Source organism: Xyrauchen texanus, chromosome 3 (genome assembly GCF_025860055.1).
Source record: "Xyrauchen texanus isolate HMW12.3.18 chromosome 3, RBS_HiC_50CHRs, whole genome shotgun sequence".
NCBI lineage: Eukaryota > Metazoa > Chordata > Actinopteri > Cypriniformes > Catostomidae > Xyrauchen > Xyrauchen texanus.
Window position 1 is genome coordinate 11,066,190 of NC_068278.1, and position 19,888 is coordinate 11,086,077.

General features: G+C 39.3%; 1 protein-coding gene across 2 annotated transcripts; it reads left to right on the top strand.

Moving 5' to 3' along the window:
• The first annotated feature begins 1,962 nt into the window (after positions 1–1,962).
• LOC127629899 (annexin A1-like) lies at positions 1,963–18,322 on the top strand. Of its 2 annotated transcripts, none has more exons than XM_052107213.1 (13): positions 1,963–2,001; positions 2,155–2,236; positions 2,328–2,439; positions 4,685–4,779; positions 5,617–5,730; positions 6,257–6,347; positions 6,441–6,520; positions 6,612–6,668; positions 13,865–13,958; positions 14,501–14,596; positions 14,865–14,923; positions 15,026–15,148; positions 17,995–18,322. In XM_052107213.1, exons 2-13 carry the CDS (start codon positions 2,183–2,185, stop codon positions 18,049–18,051), a joined length of 1,032 nt encoding a protein of 343 aa, XP_051963173.1. In that variant the 5' UTR covers positions 1,963–2,001; positions 2,155–2,182; the 3' UTR covers positions 18,052–18,322. The 2 variants fall into 2 exon arrangements, with proteins under 2 accessions (XP_051963173.1, XP_051963164.1); XM_052107204.1 differs by having other exon boundaries at positions 1,983–2,014.
• Positions 18,323–19,888: the final 1,566 nt, after the last annotated feature.

A 19,888-nucleotide genomic window follows, 5' to 3' on the forward strand; every position in this document is an offset into this window, starting at 1 on the left:
CTACTTCGATCGCATGCACAGCTTTAGAAGCTCCGAGCGGCTCTTTGTCTGCTACAGTGGACAGCGGAAGGTAAGCGCTGTCTCCAAACAGAGGATCACCCACTGGGTCATCGATGCCATCACTATGGCATACCAAGCCCAGCACGTGCCACCCCCTGCTGGCCTATGAGCCCATTCTACCAGGGGTGCTGCGGCTTCTTGGGCGTTGTCCCATGGCGCCTCTCTAACAGACATCTGTAGAGCTGCGGGCTGGGCAACACCTAACATCTTTGCAAGGTTTGTAACCTTAGGGTTAAGCCAGTTTCGTCCCGTATGTTATCAGGTGACACAAACAGGTAAGTTCGGGTCAGCTGGCCAGGTGTATCCCTTGCGCATATCGCCTTTCCCCTCCCTTGAGGCGAAGACGTGTGCTCTTTCCTATTCATATATTTGGCCCCCAGCCAAAAGATTTCATTCCTTTTTTGGGAAGAACAATAGAGAGATGCTACGGCTGGGCCAGCCAGTCCTTATACTTCTGAGCAGTTAGCCATTCCCCAAGGTGCAGGGGACTGCTTCATGTCTGCCAGTGTGTTTGGGGTAGTTACTGACGGCTTGCTGCGCTGGCTATGAGGCACACAGAGGTCTGCATGTCTCGCACCGCCAGTCTGCGTAACTCTGTTCAGCTCTTATGGTGTTTTCCATTGGGACCCCTTGTGTCAACTCATCGATACAACGTCGAGTGAGTGACAGATAGGGAATGTCTCGGTTACTGATGTAACCTCCGTTCCCTGATGGAAGGAACGAGACGTTGTGCCCCTCCTGCCACAACACTGAACCAACCGCTGAAATGGCCGGGTCTTTGTCTCGGCTCCTCAGTGCGATACCTGATGTGCACTTGCAGCGTCACTTCTTTTATACCCGTATGTCCGGGGGAGTGGCATGCAAATTCCACACGCCAATTTTCATTGGCCTTTTCTCAAGATCAGAGATGTCTGGGCTCCCAAGAAGCGGCCCCTAGTGTCAACTCATTGACACAACGTCTCATTACTTCCATCAGGGAACGGAGGTTACATCAGTAACCGAGACGTTATAATTGGTAGCAGCCCAGATGTAATAATCTCAAAATAGCCAAATATCTGCTGTTTAATCAGGCTTGCCGATATATCAATATGATAGAATCAGGAGCAGCCCTGAAGTGTTAATTTAAAAAATAAATGGCCAAATATCGGCTTTTTAATCAGTCTGACCGATATATCGATATGATAGGATCGGTAGCAGCTCTAATGCATTCATTTATTTAAAAAAAATTGCCAAATATCATCTGTTTAATTAGTCTGGCTGATATCTGAATGTTATAATTGGCAGCAGCCCAGATGCCATAATCTCAAAATTGCCAAATATTGGCTGTTCAATCAGTCTGATTGAATATATCATTATAATAAAATTGGTAGCAGCCCTGATGCAATTGTAACGTACAGGCAGAGATGAAGAGATGCTGTGAACCCAAGTGCAGTTTTATTCAAATCAGGACAAAACAAACAAGAGCCAGCACAAAGGCAAACAGGGCTGAAATACACAGACATGGGTAACAAGATGACATGACAACCAATGACAGAACAGAACTAATAAGCAAAATAACAAGACTATGAATCAAGACACACCTGGGAGCAATCAAGGGGAACACAGAGAACAGAGACAAGACAAGACCCTAAAGCTACATTTCGAGACAAACTTAAACAAAAGTCCACAAATACGTGACAGCGATATATTATTTCATATTTAAGTTTAATTTTAAATAGGTTTAGTTTAGCAAGCACAAAACAATTTACTGTATGCTACCATTGAAGGTTTGTTCCACAAAGGATGGATTCTTACAAGTCATACTGGCAGGTACAACCAGAACTACCAGGTCTAACCGCTCCACCCAGCCTTGCCAATGGGTGTGTTTAAGAAATAAAAGACCCAGTTCTGTTGCTAAAATGACCAATTTTAGACCAGATCTCAGACTTCACGGCGATAGAAGTGAGATATTTTTGTAAGCACATTTTACAACACAGTCTCTTTAATGCATAGAGATGTTTGTCAAAAACGTCTTAAGTTACTGATGATCAGATAAAACAGTTTAGACAATATTTGCTTAATAAACTTATAAGCCCAACTTTATGCATTTTATAGCTTGTTTGAGCATTTTCAAAGGTGCAAGATGGCATTCTTCCAGAGATTCCTTGATAAAATAACTAAAGATGACAGCACCAAGGTAAGTAAGAACTAACAAAATACACATGCCTATCTGACATTCAGTGTTTATTGCATTTGAATTCTCCTGAATAAAACCTATGTTCTGTTAGGGTAATAAAGGTGGTTCTGCTGAGACGGCATACTTTGGAACAGTCAAGGCTGATCCTAACTTTAATGCCCAAGACGATGCTGCAAAATTAAAGAAAGCCATTGAGACCAAAGGCAAAGTAGATATTTCATACTAAATCCAAAATTAAACAGACACTTCTTGTATGTGTTGCATGTGTAAAACCATGCATAGTCAGCTAGATATAATACAATATGTTGTTGTATTTTTGTTTATCTTCTATTATAATATAATATAGGAATGGTGCGGAAGACACGTCCCTGCAGTTTCTTAGAAAACGTTCCTAGAATGAAGTCATAGTTGAAAGGCAGAGAGCCATAGGCTATAGGGCACTGATCCTTGAGTACAAAGAAAAAACAGGCTAAAGGAGGTACTGTATAAGCCTACATTTTGGTACAACCTCTTGATTCTTTTTTTTTAAAGGGATAGTTAACCCCAAAATGTTAACCCTCCCAGATGTGTATGACTTTCTTCTGCTGAACACAAAAGAAGATTTTTACAGTGCAAGTGAATGGTAACCAGATCTTCTGAAGCACCAAAAATCACATAAAGTCCATATAAAAAGTAATCCATAAATGTGGTTTAATCCATATTTTCAGAAGCAAAATTATAGGTGTGGGTAAGAAACCGATCAATATTTATCATTTTTACTATAAATCTCCACTTTCACTTACAAAATGTGAAAGAATGTAAATCTGAAAGTGAAAGTGGAGATTTAAGGGACTTAAATATTTACTTATGGATTACTTTTATGCTGTCTTTATGTGATTTTTGGAGTTTTAAAAGTCTAGTCACCATTCGCTTGCATTGCATGAACCTACATAGATGAGATATTCTTCTAAAAATCTTTGTTTGTGTTCAGCAGAAGAAAGGAAGTCATACACATCTGGTATGACATGAGGGTGAAATGATGAACGATGGGTGAAGGATGCCTTTAAGATTAATATATTTGAATCTTTAGAAAGAATTGAATTGGTCTTGGAAGAGGTGGTTTTAGGGTTAGGCCATTCCTACAATGCAGTATATTTTAATGTCACCATCATATATGTCTTAACATACTGTATAAAATATTACAAATTTAAAAGATCGAAATAATATTCATTAGTTATCTTTTATCACAATATTTTGTGTAATATATATAACTAACAAATACCTATTTAATGACAAAAAACTGTTCCTTAATCACATCATCCTCCAGGAACTGACATTATTTTTGTTATGGCATGGATGCAAAATCATTCAAATGCAATAGTTTATCATTTCTTTATATTTATTTATTTTACTGCGGAATAAATTACTGTGTATACCTTTAAGATTTAGCTATACACTTAATTAATTCTGTGATTTTTATATATTTTTTTATTTTGTACTGTGGAGTAAATTACTGTATACCTTTATGTTTTAGCAATACATTTAATTCATTCTGTGATTATTTTTAATTATTATTATTTATTTTTTTACTGCGGAATACATGACTGTGTATACCTTTAAGTTTTAGCAATACATTTAAAATTGTGATTTCTTTTTTGTTTTTTTTGTACAAGATATTTTTCCCACTCTGAAAAACTGATACTAAATACTAAACTGATAAAATACTCATAAAATGATACAATTACAAAAATGGGTAACATAAAATCTAAATTTCAAAAGATTGTTGCAAAATATTGTAATTCACTTCAAGATTACACCCTGATGTAAGTACAGTGTACTCTCAGTCCCTCCCTGTTGAATGACTATCCTCAGCTCTTTATTTCCATCTTATTAGGCATCTTTTTAATTATCTTTTAGTAAATAATCAAGTTAGAATTAATAGAGTTTAAGGGCTTAAGCTTAACCAGACTCTGGCAAGCCATTTTACTTCCTTAAATAACAACACGGCATATTCACTTAAAACATTTAAGTTCAAAAGGTCCTGCTTAACAGGATGTCCTGGAAAGTGAGCAAAAATGAAATGTCATAATTTAGATTAAATAAAGGAAAAATCTAATAAGATGGAGCATTTGCATTTACTATAAGAAGATTTTACTTAATTCTCTTGTTAATTTTAAAGTGTAAATGTTGCTATTTTTAAAAGTCAGGTCAAATTGTGTGACATGTTTTGTCCCTTGTCTCAAGAATAAGTGCCTTGTAAAATACTGATCATACAATATACAGCTGTGATGGAACATGTAGGCTTTTAGCTGTATTGCCATAATCCATCTCTGATTATGCACCATTAAACATGTACATTCTCTGCACGTTTATAAAATAGGTACACACCATGATACATAACAATGCTTTTTATCATTACTAGAATTGGTATGAACTGCACAATGATTTTGGACTTTTTTCCTCATAAAGGTGTGGATGAAGCCACTATTGTGGAGGTGCTGGCGAAGAGGAGCAATGCACAGAGACAACAGATAAAAGCAGCTTATCAGCAGAGTGCTGGAAAGGTGAGAACACAAACCACCGTAGTGGTCTGCACAAGTCTTAAAATGAAGCCCATACCCGAGACTGTCAGATTTAAGGACAAAACATTCTCCCCTATATATTTAGATTTTAAGGCCGTACCTGAAATAGCAAAATCTCAAAACAAGCAAGTACAACCCCCTCAGTATATATTCAGTACTATGATCAATGGAAACATGCCCCAAATGTTCAAGCCAAATCTATCCAAATCGCCCTTGGCTGTGACAACATAAAGCAGGCCCTTCAATATGTCCCACCTAAATTTCCTGTTTCAATTGGACACATTAACACAGGACAGAAAACTGTTTGTGATGCAACTTCATTTGGTCTTTAAAAGACAATATAATACTGTGTCAATTGTTTCAAATGTTATGAGCAGATGTAACTTTAATGTACAGCTTTTAACCAATAGAGTGCTGCTCTCACCAAACTTTTATTTTATACTCAGGCTATGGTCCAAAGGTCACACATTTGGTTTCATTTTAATTCATCAATGAATTGGTTGTATACAGCATTTAACAAAAGATTCAAAATAGTTGACAGGCAAAATGGTTGACCTTGGAACATTGTGCTCTGTACGCTGTATACAACCAATGCATTGATGAATTAAAATTAAACCAAATATGTGACCTTTGGACCAAATATCAAAACACTACACCACATTCTGTACTGTCAGTATTCTTGTACTTTGTTCCAAAAACAACTGTTGAACCTGATGAGGTCAGTAAGTGTTAACATAATGAAATGCAGATAAAGACTGAAATACAGATTTAAAGAAGCGTGTGAATACCTTTTTTTTGTTTCCCATTATTATGCTTTAGTCGCTGGCAGATGATTTGAAAAAGGCTCTGAAGTCCTATTTTGAGGAGGTGGTCCTGGCCTTGTTGATGACACAACCTGAGTATGATGCTTTTGAAATGAAAAGAGCCATGAAGGTACGAAGTACATCCTTTGTTTTTGTTTTTTAATAAAATTTACAATTATAAATATTTTAAAGATGTACTCAGTGATTTTCGTCTTTGTGTCATTTTGGATACTGACACGGATGCAGCATTATTTAATATTAATAGATTTCAGTTTCAGATGCCATTGTAGAAATGTAGTATTCATAGTCTGCCATGATTATTTTAATAAATGAGTGAAAGTGTCCAATAACAGGACGGTTACTGAGATTAAGCGAGTAGTATTCAGCTGATCATGTGATTCAAACATGGCTGCCCCAATGTGCGGACCCTCTCCATATAGAATAAAACAGCTTTTATAAGGTTACTGATACGACTGGAGTCTTCATTTTAATGTGAGTGGTAATGATTTCCTACATATATAACAAAATTACAGTTCATGTCTTTAGGAGTTACATTTTTAATGAGGACTAGTGGGTAGTGACTGTGTACACAATTATCCTATATTCCATGTTGTTTTATTCAAAGACTTTAACACAAAAATGTAATTGACAAACAGAATTTTGGAACAAATGAGGCACTCTTAAGTGAAATTCTGGGAACCAGGTCAAACAAGGAGATCACAGCAATGAAGAATTCTTTTAAAGAAGGTAACAAGAAAGATCAAAATGTATGCAAAATAATTTTTCCTAAACAGAGGATGTGTAAGCAGATGTGTTTGTTTACCTCTTTTTAATTTGCAGTGTATGGAAAGATGCTGGAGGAAGATATTAAAAGTGAAACTAGTGGACATCTCGAGACTGCTCTGCTTGCCCTTTGCAAGGTGCAAAAATTAGATTGTGCAGTATATATTTGTAACACAACAAGAAAGCAAATTTTGTTGTGTATTGACTAAATTATCTCATTACCTTTAGGCTACCAGGAGTGAGGACCAAAACATTGACGATGGCCTTGCAAAGAGTGATGCAAAGGTAATTCCACTGTGGCACACCACACTGCAAAGCTACAACAGCTGATATGATGGCATATGCTCTTGTAAAAGCCAAAAGTCAGTAATATTTCAGCTTCATTTTTAAATATACTACCCACAATCCTGAAGAAAGATCCAGCAATCAGCTTGATGCACCCAGCTGTGCAGTGAAGTTGTGGTTGACAGATTGGCTGGCTGTGATGGCGAGTAGTACTATCTCACAAAGTTGAGATGCAAAGATGTCTGAAAGGCAAGCTGAAATATTAAATTAAGTGGTTGTCAGCCTGGAACAACAGATAGAGCTAGATTTTATCCAGGTAGCAGTGACAGGAGACATTTTGTGCTTTAATGATTGGGCCAATTAGGTTGTGTTCATTGAGAAGAAGAGAGGGTCAAGCACTGAACTCTGAGGCACCCCAGATAAGCAGATGTTACTTAGACATCCATTCGCTCCAGAAAACCTTGAGAAATATGCCCATCAGGAAGTACTGAAGTGAGTAAAGTACAGTTCCTGTGAAATCCAGTTTAAAAAGAATTTCAAAAGATGAGGGGCACCATCTACGGTAGCGCTTTGATGAAGTTGCTCAGCTGAATTCAGCTGACATTTTATGTGGTGCCTTGTCGCTTTCATTACTCGATAGATTAGAGTTGAGGGCATTATTTCGCTACTTTTGGGTTTGACAAGCGTCGAAACATGCTTTGTGTCGGTTTCAATGGTATCGGTGCAGTGTTTTGGAAAGAGGGGGTGTGGCTAAATCAATGGCTCAGTCTGGTGGAAGTTAGAATGGCTAAAATCGCATACAGCACATTTAACACTAGTTAACTGTTCACACGAGGACGGCTCCTCACAAGGGACAATGCTTCCATTGATGCTCGTTCAATAGTTACTAGTGCAGTCAATCGATTAACATTTTTAATCAAATGAATTACACAATGTGCCTATTAATTGAATTAAAGGCATATATCAATATTTAAAATATTTATATTAATACCTAATATACCTAAACAGTTAGTTCCAGTCCTCGAATCTGATTGGACGAGAGACGTTTCATGAGCACTGATGGTCTGACACCATCAGCACTCAGACGCTTCACTGTGTGTATATTACTCTGCTTGTGTTCATCATCCTAAACTAAAGTGTAAGAGCAGTGCATATGTGTTAAGAGCTAATGTAGGCTATGTGTCTCGTTTTACATAAAAAAAAAAAATTACATTACATATGTTAGCCAGCAGGTGATATAATAAAAAAATGATGATATTTTTTCAGTTGGTGACGTGACGTGAATCCGTCAGTCATTGCTTATGTAAACAGTGCTCCGTAATACTACATTACTAAAGCTAGGAAATAGCTTTAAACGGCTTTAAATGAACAACTTGGAACAACAATGCGGTTTCTATGGGGAATGACACCGCAAAATAGAGAGGAATACCCCCTCTTGGATGGCTATTTTACCACTGAGAAAGCTGATCTTCAGAAAGCTGACAGCATCTCTGCTTTGGACGTGTTAGGAAGAGCACAAGCCGTGATACTATTTCGGAAGTGACATTTTTGAATTACTAATGGAGTCTTGGATGCTTCATTTGGTTTGAACCAGCAATGGCAGATTCTGATCCGGCGCGTTAGAAAGCAGTTCCATGCACAAATGCGTTTTTATGACCGTACTCAGTTTTTCGTAATTTTTAGAAATGTACTTGTTCATTGAACTGTTGTGTATAAGCAATTTCACATTCGAAATCGTGCGCTATGGCCCTAAATCAGCACTGCTTTGATTACCTACGGCACTCGTGCTTGCATCCGAATCAAAGCATTGCTGATGTAGGGCCATAACGCACTTTTACTCGTGTGATATTGCTTAAATATTTGATTTTTATTTATTTTGTTTTTAAATAAATATAACATCTGATAATTCAAATACTTTACATAATATACACATATTGTATCAGCAGACAAATAAAGCTTTAAAACTTAGATAAAACTATTTTTTATTGTTGGTCTATGTACTCATGCATCTGTCAGGATCTCGACTCTCTAGCTGATTTGTTGTTGTATCTGGATCCTATCACCTGTTTCTGTGTTTGTACCCATCTTGTGTATCTTGTGTCAGGATCCTGCCACTTCTGTTGGTTTTGTTTGTAGTTTTGTGGCCCTAGTGTTATGTGAGTGCACTTGGCTTTGTGTTTTATCATTGACATGTGCACTGGTCTTGTTGTCTTTTGTGATTACCGTGCCCACTTTGCCTGAGGCCTGTACCATGAAATTTGCAACTCATGATTGGCCTCAGGGTGACAAATTCAAACCAATCCAATCAGGTTTAATTGGTACCATGATGCAGCTCAACAACTTTCTTTGTCAAACTCAGGCTTAGACTCTGACTTTAAGATTATATTACATGCTCGTGCACACAAATGAGTGATGTTTGCAGTGCACAGCCAATCGTGTGAGAACTCTCTGCTGAAAGTGGATGATAATGAAAATAAGAATTTAAATTAATTTAAATGTGCAAAATGTGCATTATTCAAAAAAATTGTAAAACATATAAAAGAAATAAAATGCAATTACACTGCTCAAGACTGTTTTTAAAATATAAAAGCTTTTATATTTCTTTGAATTAAAACATTTAGATATCGTTCAAAACTATTACAAATAAATATAGTCTACTGATTACAAAACTAATAGAGAGTATAAAGATGAATATTCTCCCCAAGTTTATTTTCTTTTTTCAAAATCTACCAGTTAGTATATCAAAACTGTTTTTAGACAATGGAATAAGCTACTTTGTAAGTATATATTGGATAGTAGGAAACCTTAAAAGGTCTTAAAATTCTTATGTTGACAAAAAAGATTGGAGGACTAGAATTCCCAAATTGAATACATTATTATAAAGCTGCCCAAATTCAACATATATATTGAAGAATCTAAAGTGTAATGGAGGAAGATGGAAATGTATCAAATGGGAGAACCTATTAGTATATCCCTTTTTCTACCCAAACAAAGAAAAACATTTAAATCAATAGACTATATTTGTGTTAATAGTCCTTTTTGAATTTGGTTAGGAAAAAAAAAGAAAAATAGTACAATTAAGAAAGATATAGTTAAGTTTCAAGAAATTGCTAAAGATCTTGATTTCATGCCAAATAGATTAGATAAAACATTTAAGTTTTGGGCAGATAGAGGTCTGAAAATATATTACCAACTGTTCACTAATAAAGGAATGGATACCTCTTCAAACCTTTCAAAAAAAAAAAAAAAGTTTCCAAATTAAAATTGTTTTATTTACAGGTAAGATGATATTTATTAACAGAAGTAAAAGAAATAAAGGAAATGCATCCGTTAATAAATTATATAATTGATACATACAATACAAATGTTAGGGACATACAGGTATAAAAGGCAGGGATTGTGCATCCATTCAGTCAGATTCTTTCTTCAGAGCCGAGTGGTTGTGTGAACAGCTAACTGAGAAACTCTCTACTGTTCCACTCACCTCTAGAGAGCTTTGCTGTTGGATCTACGGCACATTGACAGCGGCTTTCTCCCTCCTCTGCATGCCAGTGCAGTCCACGCCCCTGGGCGCTTCGACAGCTTTCTAAAAGAGCAAACAACTCCTCTAAAAGAGCAATAATTTCTCTAAAAGAGTTAACGCATTGGCGTTGAATGTCTTTTTAAAGACGTGTCTTTCTCAAGATGCCCTTTCGCCTTTGCATTGTTCCTGGATGCGGCAGATATCTCTCCGCTTCTGACGGCCATAGGCGCTGCCTCGTGTGTCTGGGTCGTGATCACACCGAGACAGCATTTGTGGATCGCTCATGTACTCATTGCGAGAACTTGACGATCATTGCGATCATGGCTTTCCTTCATTAATGGGAACGCCACTCCAGCCGCCCCCTGCATTGCTCCTTCTACCCACAGGATTGAGGACGAACCGGCTGGCAATGGAGGCGATTTGGGGAGTTTAGCAGGTGCGATTTCGGTGGGTAAATCCCCACAAACCACCTGCCCCCAGCAAGCTTGATTGCTTCCATACGAACTCGACGTGAGACCGGCTTGCCTCATGGCCAGTCTGATGTCTCCATTTGCGCCATGGAGCAGGATGATGACGTCGCCGCTACATTGGCGAGCGTCGCGGCGTCAGACGTGGAGGACTCAACTGGGCAACACTACAGCAGCCCGCCACTGCCAAGCCCCACCCCGTATGTCAAAAACGATCATCCCATTAGTGCCCCTTGCGCAGAGCTTGGATGCATGGCTTACGCCCTCCAACCCGTCGCGCTGGCTGGCCAGGACCATCCGACACGGCTGTACGATTCAGTTCTCCAGGCGTCCGCCCCATTTCAGTGGCATCCGCCCCACTTCGGTGCACAGCAAAAAGCCAGCACCCTGCGCACAGAAATCGTTACCCTTTTACAAAAGGATGTGATAGAGCCTGTCCCTCCAGCCAAGATGGAGAAGGTTTTCTACAGCCCTTTCTTCATTGTACCCAAAAAAATAGGGCACCCTTGCCCCGCTAAGGGAAGTGGGCATCCGCATACTCAACTACCTAAGACTGGCTTAGCTTAGCTCACTCTCGAGAGGCACTATGCACTCACAGGGACCAGGTGCTCACGCACCTCAGCCATTTAGGGCTTCAGGTCAACTGAGAAAAGAGCAAGCTCTCCCCAGTTCAGAGCATCTCTTTTCTCGGCATGGAGTTAGACTCAATTTTCAATGATAGCACACCTCAAAATATGGAGTGGTGGTGGTGTAGTGGGCTAAAGCACATATCTGTTAATCAGAAGGTCGCTGGTTCAAGCCCCACGGCCACCACCATTGTGTCCTTGAGCAAGTCACTTAACTCCAGGTTGCTCCGGGGGGATTGTCCCTGAAAAAATTGCACTGTAAGTCGCTTTGGATAAAAGCGTCTGCCAAATGCATAAATGTAAATGTAAAATAGGCACTGCGGTCCCTCTAAAACAGTTCAAGGCTCCTGGGGCATATGGCATCCTCAGCCATCCTTGTGTCGTGAGATGGGCATGGCACCACGGCACATATTGTGTGATCTTCACCCCCTCTGTCATCAGTTATTCAACCCTTGGACGGACGTCTATTTTCTGCTGACGTGAGTCCCCCTGCAATAGGTGTTCAGACGCATCATGATCACCACAGATGCCTCCAAACACGGTTGGGGCGCCATGTGCAATGGGCACGCAGCCACCGGTTAATGGATGGGCCAACGGTTACGTTGGCACATCAACTGCCTAGAGATGCTGGCTGTATTTCTTGCCCTGTGGCGGTTTCGCCCACTGATCCAAGGCAAGCATGTCTTGATCCATTCAGACAGCACCGCAACGGTAGCGTACATAAATCGCCAAGATGGCGTGCACTCTCATTACATGTCACAACTCGCCCACCATCTACTCTTTTGGAGTCAGCACCAACTGAGGTCGCTGCACGGCACTCGTATCCCGGGCAGCCTCAACACGACAGCGGATGCATTGTCACAACAGGCTTCACTCAACGTTAGTGGAGGCTCCTTCCCAGGTGGTTCAGCTGATCTGGGACCGTTATGACAAAGCACAGGTAGACCTGTTCGCTTCCCAAGAGAACTCCCATTGCCCTCTCTGTTACTCCCTCAGGTCGGAGGCAATTCCCCTCGGGACAGATGCGCTGAACACAAATTTGCCCCTGGACAGGATGTGGAAGATCTAAATGGTCTGCCACCAGCTGTCGTAGACATGATCAACCAAGCCAGAGCTCCCTCTACCAGACAGCTTTACGCACTAAAGTGACAACGGTTCACAAATTGATGTTCTACCCGATCTTGAACCCTCCACCTTGAAGGTGTATGTAGCCGCCCACCACAATGCAGTGGACGGTAAATCCCTAGGGAAGCACGACTTTGTTATCAGGTTTCTAAGGGGCACCCGGAGGTTGAATCCTCCCAGGCCATGCCTGTTCCCCTCATGGGATCTCTCTGTGGTCCTTACGGCCCTTCAGAGAACCCCCTTTGGAGCCGCTAGAGTCAGTCGAGCTAAGTGTTTGTTGCTGTGTCCGGTACGTGCTTTTTGCAGCTCTTTGCTTGCAGAGGCATGCCCACTGGGTAGTCAATGGCATCTCATTAAGGTGCGTACACACTGCCAGCGACTTTGTCGCTGCAGGTCGCCAGTGGGCGTTCCCACTACTGGTTGCCTAGTAACGTATATAAATGACATTCACGGATGTCATTCCATTGCTGTTGACAGCTAATCTCTTTTCTTGCCACTAAAAACAAACATTTTGGAGGGAAAAGACTAAATATAAATGGAATCAGTACATAAAATGCTTTATATCAAAGATGAATGAGAAACAAGGCGTGCTGTTTGCCATAGCGTCTGTTTATCTGCGGTGAAAATGCAAATGCCGGTCTGTCTGGGTCCATATCACTGTAACCCCCTGTGATGTATTTTCCACGGTACGTTCCCCCTGTTAGGCGGACCAGCATCTCCCTTGGGCAGTCCCCACTGCCCCGGTTTCCATGTTTGTAGAGCTCCTCCCTCATTAGGCATGACCTACCACCATGTCACTTCCATGTGTGGCGTAACGGGCCCATGTGACATTTGCAACATTTTCACCTGTTCAATGTAGTTAGAAACGTTGAAAAACACATCTTGCGTGTTGCTCTTGTTTGTTGGGCTTTTCTTTAGCTAAAATCAGTCTGTGCTTACCAATTTGGAATTTGGCAGAAGGGCGCCAAAAGCAAGTTGTAAAGCGAGTAGTATATCAGCTGTACAGGCTGTTATACAAATGAAGAAGATAGCATTTTTTACTGTATACAGTATAGCATAATGTGGCCAATCCTAGGATACTGGAACTATCAGAAACAACATGCCAACTTCCCATGTAATCATGTTGCAACATCATTGTGGTACATCAAGCTTAATTTGCTCTGATAGTAGGAACATTCCTTATTATGGAATTTTTGTATGGGTTGGGGGCATGATTAATCGAGTAAATGTTTTTAACATGTTATTTTTCAAATTATCACTAAATTGCTATGTTAAATTGACAAAGTTACATTAATGTTGCATTCTCTGTTTGCAACTTAACATTTTGGCACATGGCCACAGGAAAATGTGTACACATAACCTACTGTAAAATGGGACATATAGGTATGCATTGTAGGTCAAAATAATAAATTCAATGCAAATACTGGCTTTGACATTGTTATGTTGTTTTCTCAGGCTCTCTTTGAAGCGGGAGAACATCGTGTTGGCACTGTGTGCTCTGTCCTGATTGACATCCTGACATCCAAGAGTGAAGCTCAGTTGTGCAAAAGTAAATGAAGGATGCCATGTGATGTAATACAACTAAAGATATTACACAATACATGGCCAAATGTGTCAACACCCAAACACCGCACTCATATGCTTGTTGGGAATTAAGGGAATTGGTCCTCCATTTGATGCTATAACAACTTCCACTATTTTGGGAAGGCTTTCCAATTGATGTTTGAATATGGTTGCATGGATTTGCTCCCATTCAGATACAAGAGCATCATTGAGGTCAGGAAATTCATCCCAAGGTTTTTAGTTCTGGACTTTGTGCAGGCCAGTCAAGTTCTTCCACCGCAGTAAATCATAACTTTATCATTTTGAGTACCAAACTGAAAGTCACTGAGCTCTTTGGTATGCCTAATTCTACTGGAAATGTCTTGATTTATATGCACCTGAAAGTAAAGGGGGTAGCTGAAATAGCCAAATCCTTCAATTAAAAGGGTTTTCCTACATACTTTTGACCATGTAGTGTAAAAAAAATATTTTTCAGATATAGTTGACATCTTTGAGGCAGTAACAGTGTTGTTTAAATTGCATCTGTAGTTTTCAAGTATTACGGCCAATACAGTAAGCAGAATTTTGCTAAAGCCCTGGAGGGTGAGCTGCATGGAAGCCTTGAAGACTGTCTAATGACCCTAGGTAAGGATACAAGCATTCAATTTAATCTGTGTGTATTTATGTTGGTTTGAGAGACACAAGCTAGATATGTCTATTCAAATGAAAGGAGCTTTCAGAAAGGCCTGTTTGACTAGCTTTGCATGACGAGGGCGGGTGCAGTCAGCATTATTACTCAAACCGTTATTGCACAAATATACAAAGAGACAAGATTAAATCATTCACATTTGTGCACACAAGCAGACAGCAACCACATAAAACCAACCAACAATTTTACTCTTTCTTGTTTTAGTGAAATCTGCCTGGAATAAACCTGCCTTCTTTGCAGAAAAGCTCCATCTGGCTATGAAGGTAAAGTTCCCATGGAATTTACGGAATTTATTCCAGCATAGAGTTTTGATATTTTTAGGAATTTTCACATGAATTTGTCTGTAATATTAACTTACTTTCTAGGGATTAGGAACCGACACTCACACACTGACCAGAATCATTGTAAGCCGTTCAGAAATTGACCTGCTGAAAATCATTCATGAGTACAAGAGGATGTATGGCAAAACCCTTCAGGAAGACATTCTGGTGGGTCTCCAAAATTCAGAATGTGTGATCTGAAAATCTTTAACCTACTTTCTTATAGTCAACATGAAATCAAATGGACCCAATTGAGCATCTTAACACATGCATGATCCATCGTTGCACGTTATTGCAAAGAATATACATTTTTGTCTCTGTAGTAATGTATCAAAATTAGAGCTGTCAGAATTAAAGCATTAATGCATGCGATTAATTTAAAAAGCTTACCACGTAAAATGTTCTTAATCGCGATTAACGCATTTACCATTAAACAGCATAAACACTGGTGTAAAAGGCGGAACCTTTGTACTGTGTCCACCCGGTGTCATTGCACTGACGCACATGCCACAGAGCCCTTCTACCAAGGAGAACCTACAAGCTTAGCATGAAACTGCATAATGCGGCGGTTCCATAGACATTCTATGGGCGGAACTGTCTTAACACACTTGTTGACTGTTACAATCTCGCTTATGATAGAGCTGCGGAGGTTATCTCAGTAAATAAAGAATCTCTGAAAGCGCTTCCCTGTCAGTGATAAAATGATGGAGAAAGAAGCGCTTAAACTTTGATGCACAAAACAAGCCCAGATTGGACTTGTGATAGAAATCGTGCATTTTTCAGCCTATGTAAGGCACATTTTAATAATGACAGACGCACGCCAAATTTTAACTCCAAAATGCAGAATGAGACATTTTGTTTGCAAGCGCTGTTCACGGTGCGTTCAAAGCAGCGCACGACACTGGCATTGATGCCCTGATGTGAATCATGAACACAGCTTCACGATTGCTGTAATAGACGTTTTTCACATACTGTGATGATGCATTTCCACCTTATTTAGCAGTGTAAATCTTGCAGGTTTTTTTTATATTATACCTTTTTTTTAAATATTGAGTGTAAATTTATAACATTATGGTTATTGTTATATTACCCTGAAATTTGTTTTTTAAAAAACTAATTACCACAGATGCGAGGGGGTATCGATTACAGCTGCTGATAGAGTGACGGTAAATTAAGCTCTCTATTATTTCCTCTTCTGGATAGTCAATCAAACATAATAGTGGATTTTGTTCTTGTGGTCTTGGAGCAAATTGGTAAGTGAAAATAAAATTAGCTGTGGTCTCCCATTCACTCCCATTCACCACTGTCGAAGTTTACCCTGCAAACGTTTACTTCCGCGTACCAGAACCCGGAGTGTGAAAAAGGTCTATTAAGCGGAGAGCCGCAGTCTAACGGCAAATTAATTTTGTGGAGGATGAGAGTTTTGAGGGTTTTAATGCTCATTGGAATGTATATGCAACCTATGTGGGGGCTAGTTATTTCAATTAGTCACTCACACTTCGACTTTGGGAAACGTTAAATGTTACTTGAATTTGTGATAATTTAGTGCATTTCTATCTTTATACTGTGGAAGGCTTTGTTTGAAAAATGTTAATAAATCATTATATTGCTACATATTGCTACATATTTTGACAAGAAAAGATGTATATATGTAGTGTCAAATTTAAATTATTTTAAAATCGATGATTAAGTGTGATTAACTACAAAAAAAAAAAAAACAAATCGATCAAATCAAATCAATTTATTGTCACATGACCATATACACAAGTGCAATAGTAGGTGAAAGTCTTGTGTGCAGTGATGGTAGCAGCAAGAGCAGCCCATGACTCGGGTGGCTGGAGTCTCTGATGATCCTCCGAGCTTTTTCACACACCCCGTAATATATGTCCTGGAGGGAGGGAAGCTCACCTCCGATGATGTTTCTGGCAGTTCGCACCACCCTTTGCAGGGCTTTGCGGTTGTGGGCGGTGCTATTGCCGTACCAGGCGGTGATGCAGCCAGTCAGGATGCTCTCTACAGTGCTGGTGTAGAACCGTGTGAGGATGTGCTGGTTCATTCCAAAGTTTCTCAGCCGTCTCAGGAAGAAGAGGCGCTGGTGAGCCTTCTTCACAACAGCCTCCGTGTGGACGGACCATGTGAGTTCCTCAGTAATGTGGACACAGAGGAACTTGAAGCTGCTGACCCTCTCCACCGGTGCTCCATTAATGGTGATGGGGCTGGATTCTCTGTCTTTCCTCCTGAAGTCCACTACAAGCTCCTTGGTCTTACTGACGTTGAGGGAGAGGTTGTGCTCCTGACACCAGCATAATATGTGCAATTAATCATAAAATATGTGCAATTAATCGTGATTTTTAAAAAAATTTATCGACTGATAGCTCTAGTCAAAATTAAACTACTTGCTTTGCCTCTGAAGTGAATTTCCTGTATGGCTGATATCACTAAGCATATTTTTCAACCCACCCCTCAATCACGTCTTAGAGAAAACTTTCCCGCACGTATACTGTTTAGCTCACTAAAGGTTGAGCTGAAGGTGATTCCTTCATTCAGGCCAAGACATCTGATAGGTTGGCTGGGATATGAGCTCAGATCATCGGGTCGTCTTGTAGAACTGTGTATCTTCCATGTCATAGTGATAAGTGAAGCTTTGTGCCTTTATGATTGGGCCCAGCACGGTTCTGTATTTCGAGAAGAGGCGAGGCCCAAGCACTGAACCTTGAGGCACCCCTGTGTTTAGTTGATTTGATATAGACACCCCTACCTTTAAGAAAACCTTGAAGGATAATCCCATGTGATTGGCTAAAGCCAGTGATGAACAGCTCCTGTGATACATTCCCAATAGATTTAATAAAGTCCCACTCTAGATTTCTTTGTTTCGCATTGAATATCCCGTTTCATTCTGAAATGCATAAAGGGTTGCAAATGCCATTGCATGTTGACTAAGTCTTTTAAATTCTTACATTTAAAAATATTGGTTAATTTGTCCACTAAACTAGGCTCTGTGTTTGGTTTTACAGAAGGAAACTAGTGGAGACTATGAGAAGATTCTGCTGACTCTCTGTGGAAATTCGTGAACTAGATCACATAAAAACACCTTTCGGTTCTTCAAATGGATGTTGAATGTGAACCCAACTGAATCCCCATGGTGTGCTTCATGAAAAGTGTTTCATAAGAAAAATATGTCAGTCACTGTGCAATTTTAGTGTAAACCTACAATATAGTATTGCTGGCTTTTAGTCGCTGTACTTTCACAATAATTTTTCACAGTAGAAGTTTCACAGTTTTTTACATGGCAACTATTTACTACTATTTTATTGTAACAAATTCCTATTAAATCTTAGAAAATCCTGGCACTTTACAGTGCAACAAGTGTATTGTTTGCTTTTACATGTGGCACCTGTACTATGCAGGAACCTTAAATCAACCTTATATATGCCTATTGTCATAATCGAAGAAACAAATCCCACAAACTCATTTAACTAATAATGTCTGGCAGACTTTTGAAGCTATAATTGTGCATGACTCGTTTGAAGCATCTACACCATCTTGTAAAACATGTTGTTAACTATTTCATTTTATAGTTAAGTTTAGTTTTAAGGATTTTGTATGACCACACATCCCACACAAGACCACTCATCCTACAGTTGAAGGTGTGTGTGGGAAACATTTTAAATGATAGATTCTTAAGTCCTAGAGACAGGTACTGTTGTGGTTTCTGCCCAATTTGTGAAAAATCACTCTGAAATACTTGGGAGTTTTTGACGCCAGAAAATAGACTTTATTATCAGAGATAACAAGCTGACTTGCCCCTGCAGAAACAACTGATGTGTCTTGAGTTTGCACTCGCTTACATAGGTCTAACAAGGCGTGGCTAAAACCTTCCATACATTTTGTTCTGTGTCTTCCATTTGTCATTTTTAAGAAGGGAACATCTGGAACCTCTTTAAGGGGCCTTATCATTTATATTCTCTGGTGTCATACCATGAGACTCAAGTTTACCATATATGAGTACCGGTATATGTGATCACGCATTGCATTCTGAGGGGCCTAATTTTCACAGGCCTCTATACTCACACACACACACACACACACACACACACACACACACACACACACACACAGTAAAATACATGCTTGACCATCAGAAATAATTGTATGATAAAATGGCTATATTTACACTTGATTAATTTATATTTAACTTGATAAAATTGTTCCCCAGTACAACCAGACCTACCTGGTCTAAACTCTCTACCCAGCCCAAAATCTTTCCTGTTGGTGTGTGTAAGGAATAAAAGAACAATTTCTGTTCCCAAAATTGCACACATTTGAACTTGAACAGACAACACAGGGGAACTGTGAATGTTCATTTTAATGCACATCCTCTTGGGTAACTTGTCCTAACTAATGAAGTCTATGATTTCTGAATAATGCAGTATTTCAAATGCAGTGATTGGCAACATTGGTGAAACTGGTGTTACATATCTAGATCAACATACAGGATCTAGATAATGTTTTAAATACCTGTCCATAAGCTCTTAAGCTCAATTTTATGCATTTGCTTAGCTCTTAATAGCTTTAAAGATCACAAGATTGCATTCTTCCAGAAGTTTCTCGAGCAAGTTATTGAAGATGACAGTACAAAACTGTAAAAAAAAATCCTGTTGTTTTTACAAAAATAATCTGGCAGCTGTGGTTGCCAAAATAATTATGTAAAAAATACAGTTAAAATGTAAACCACTTAACAGAACAACCTGTACATTTTACAGTTTAAAATTGTTGTAATTTACACGCTGGCACTGAAAAAATAAATACAAATAAAATAAATAAATCTGTTAAATTTACAGTAACAAAAATTCATAAACATGCCTTCTGAAACTGTAAAAATCTGTTGTTTACTTTATAAGGTATTTG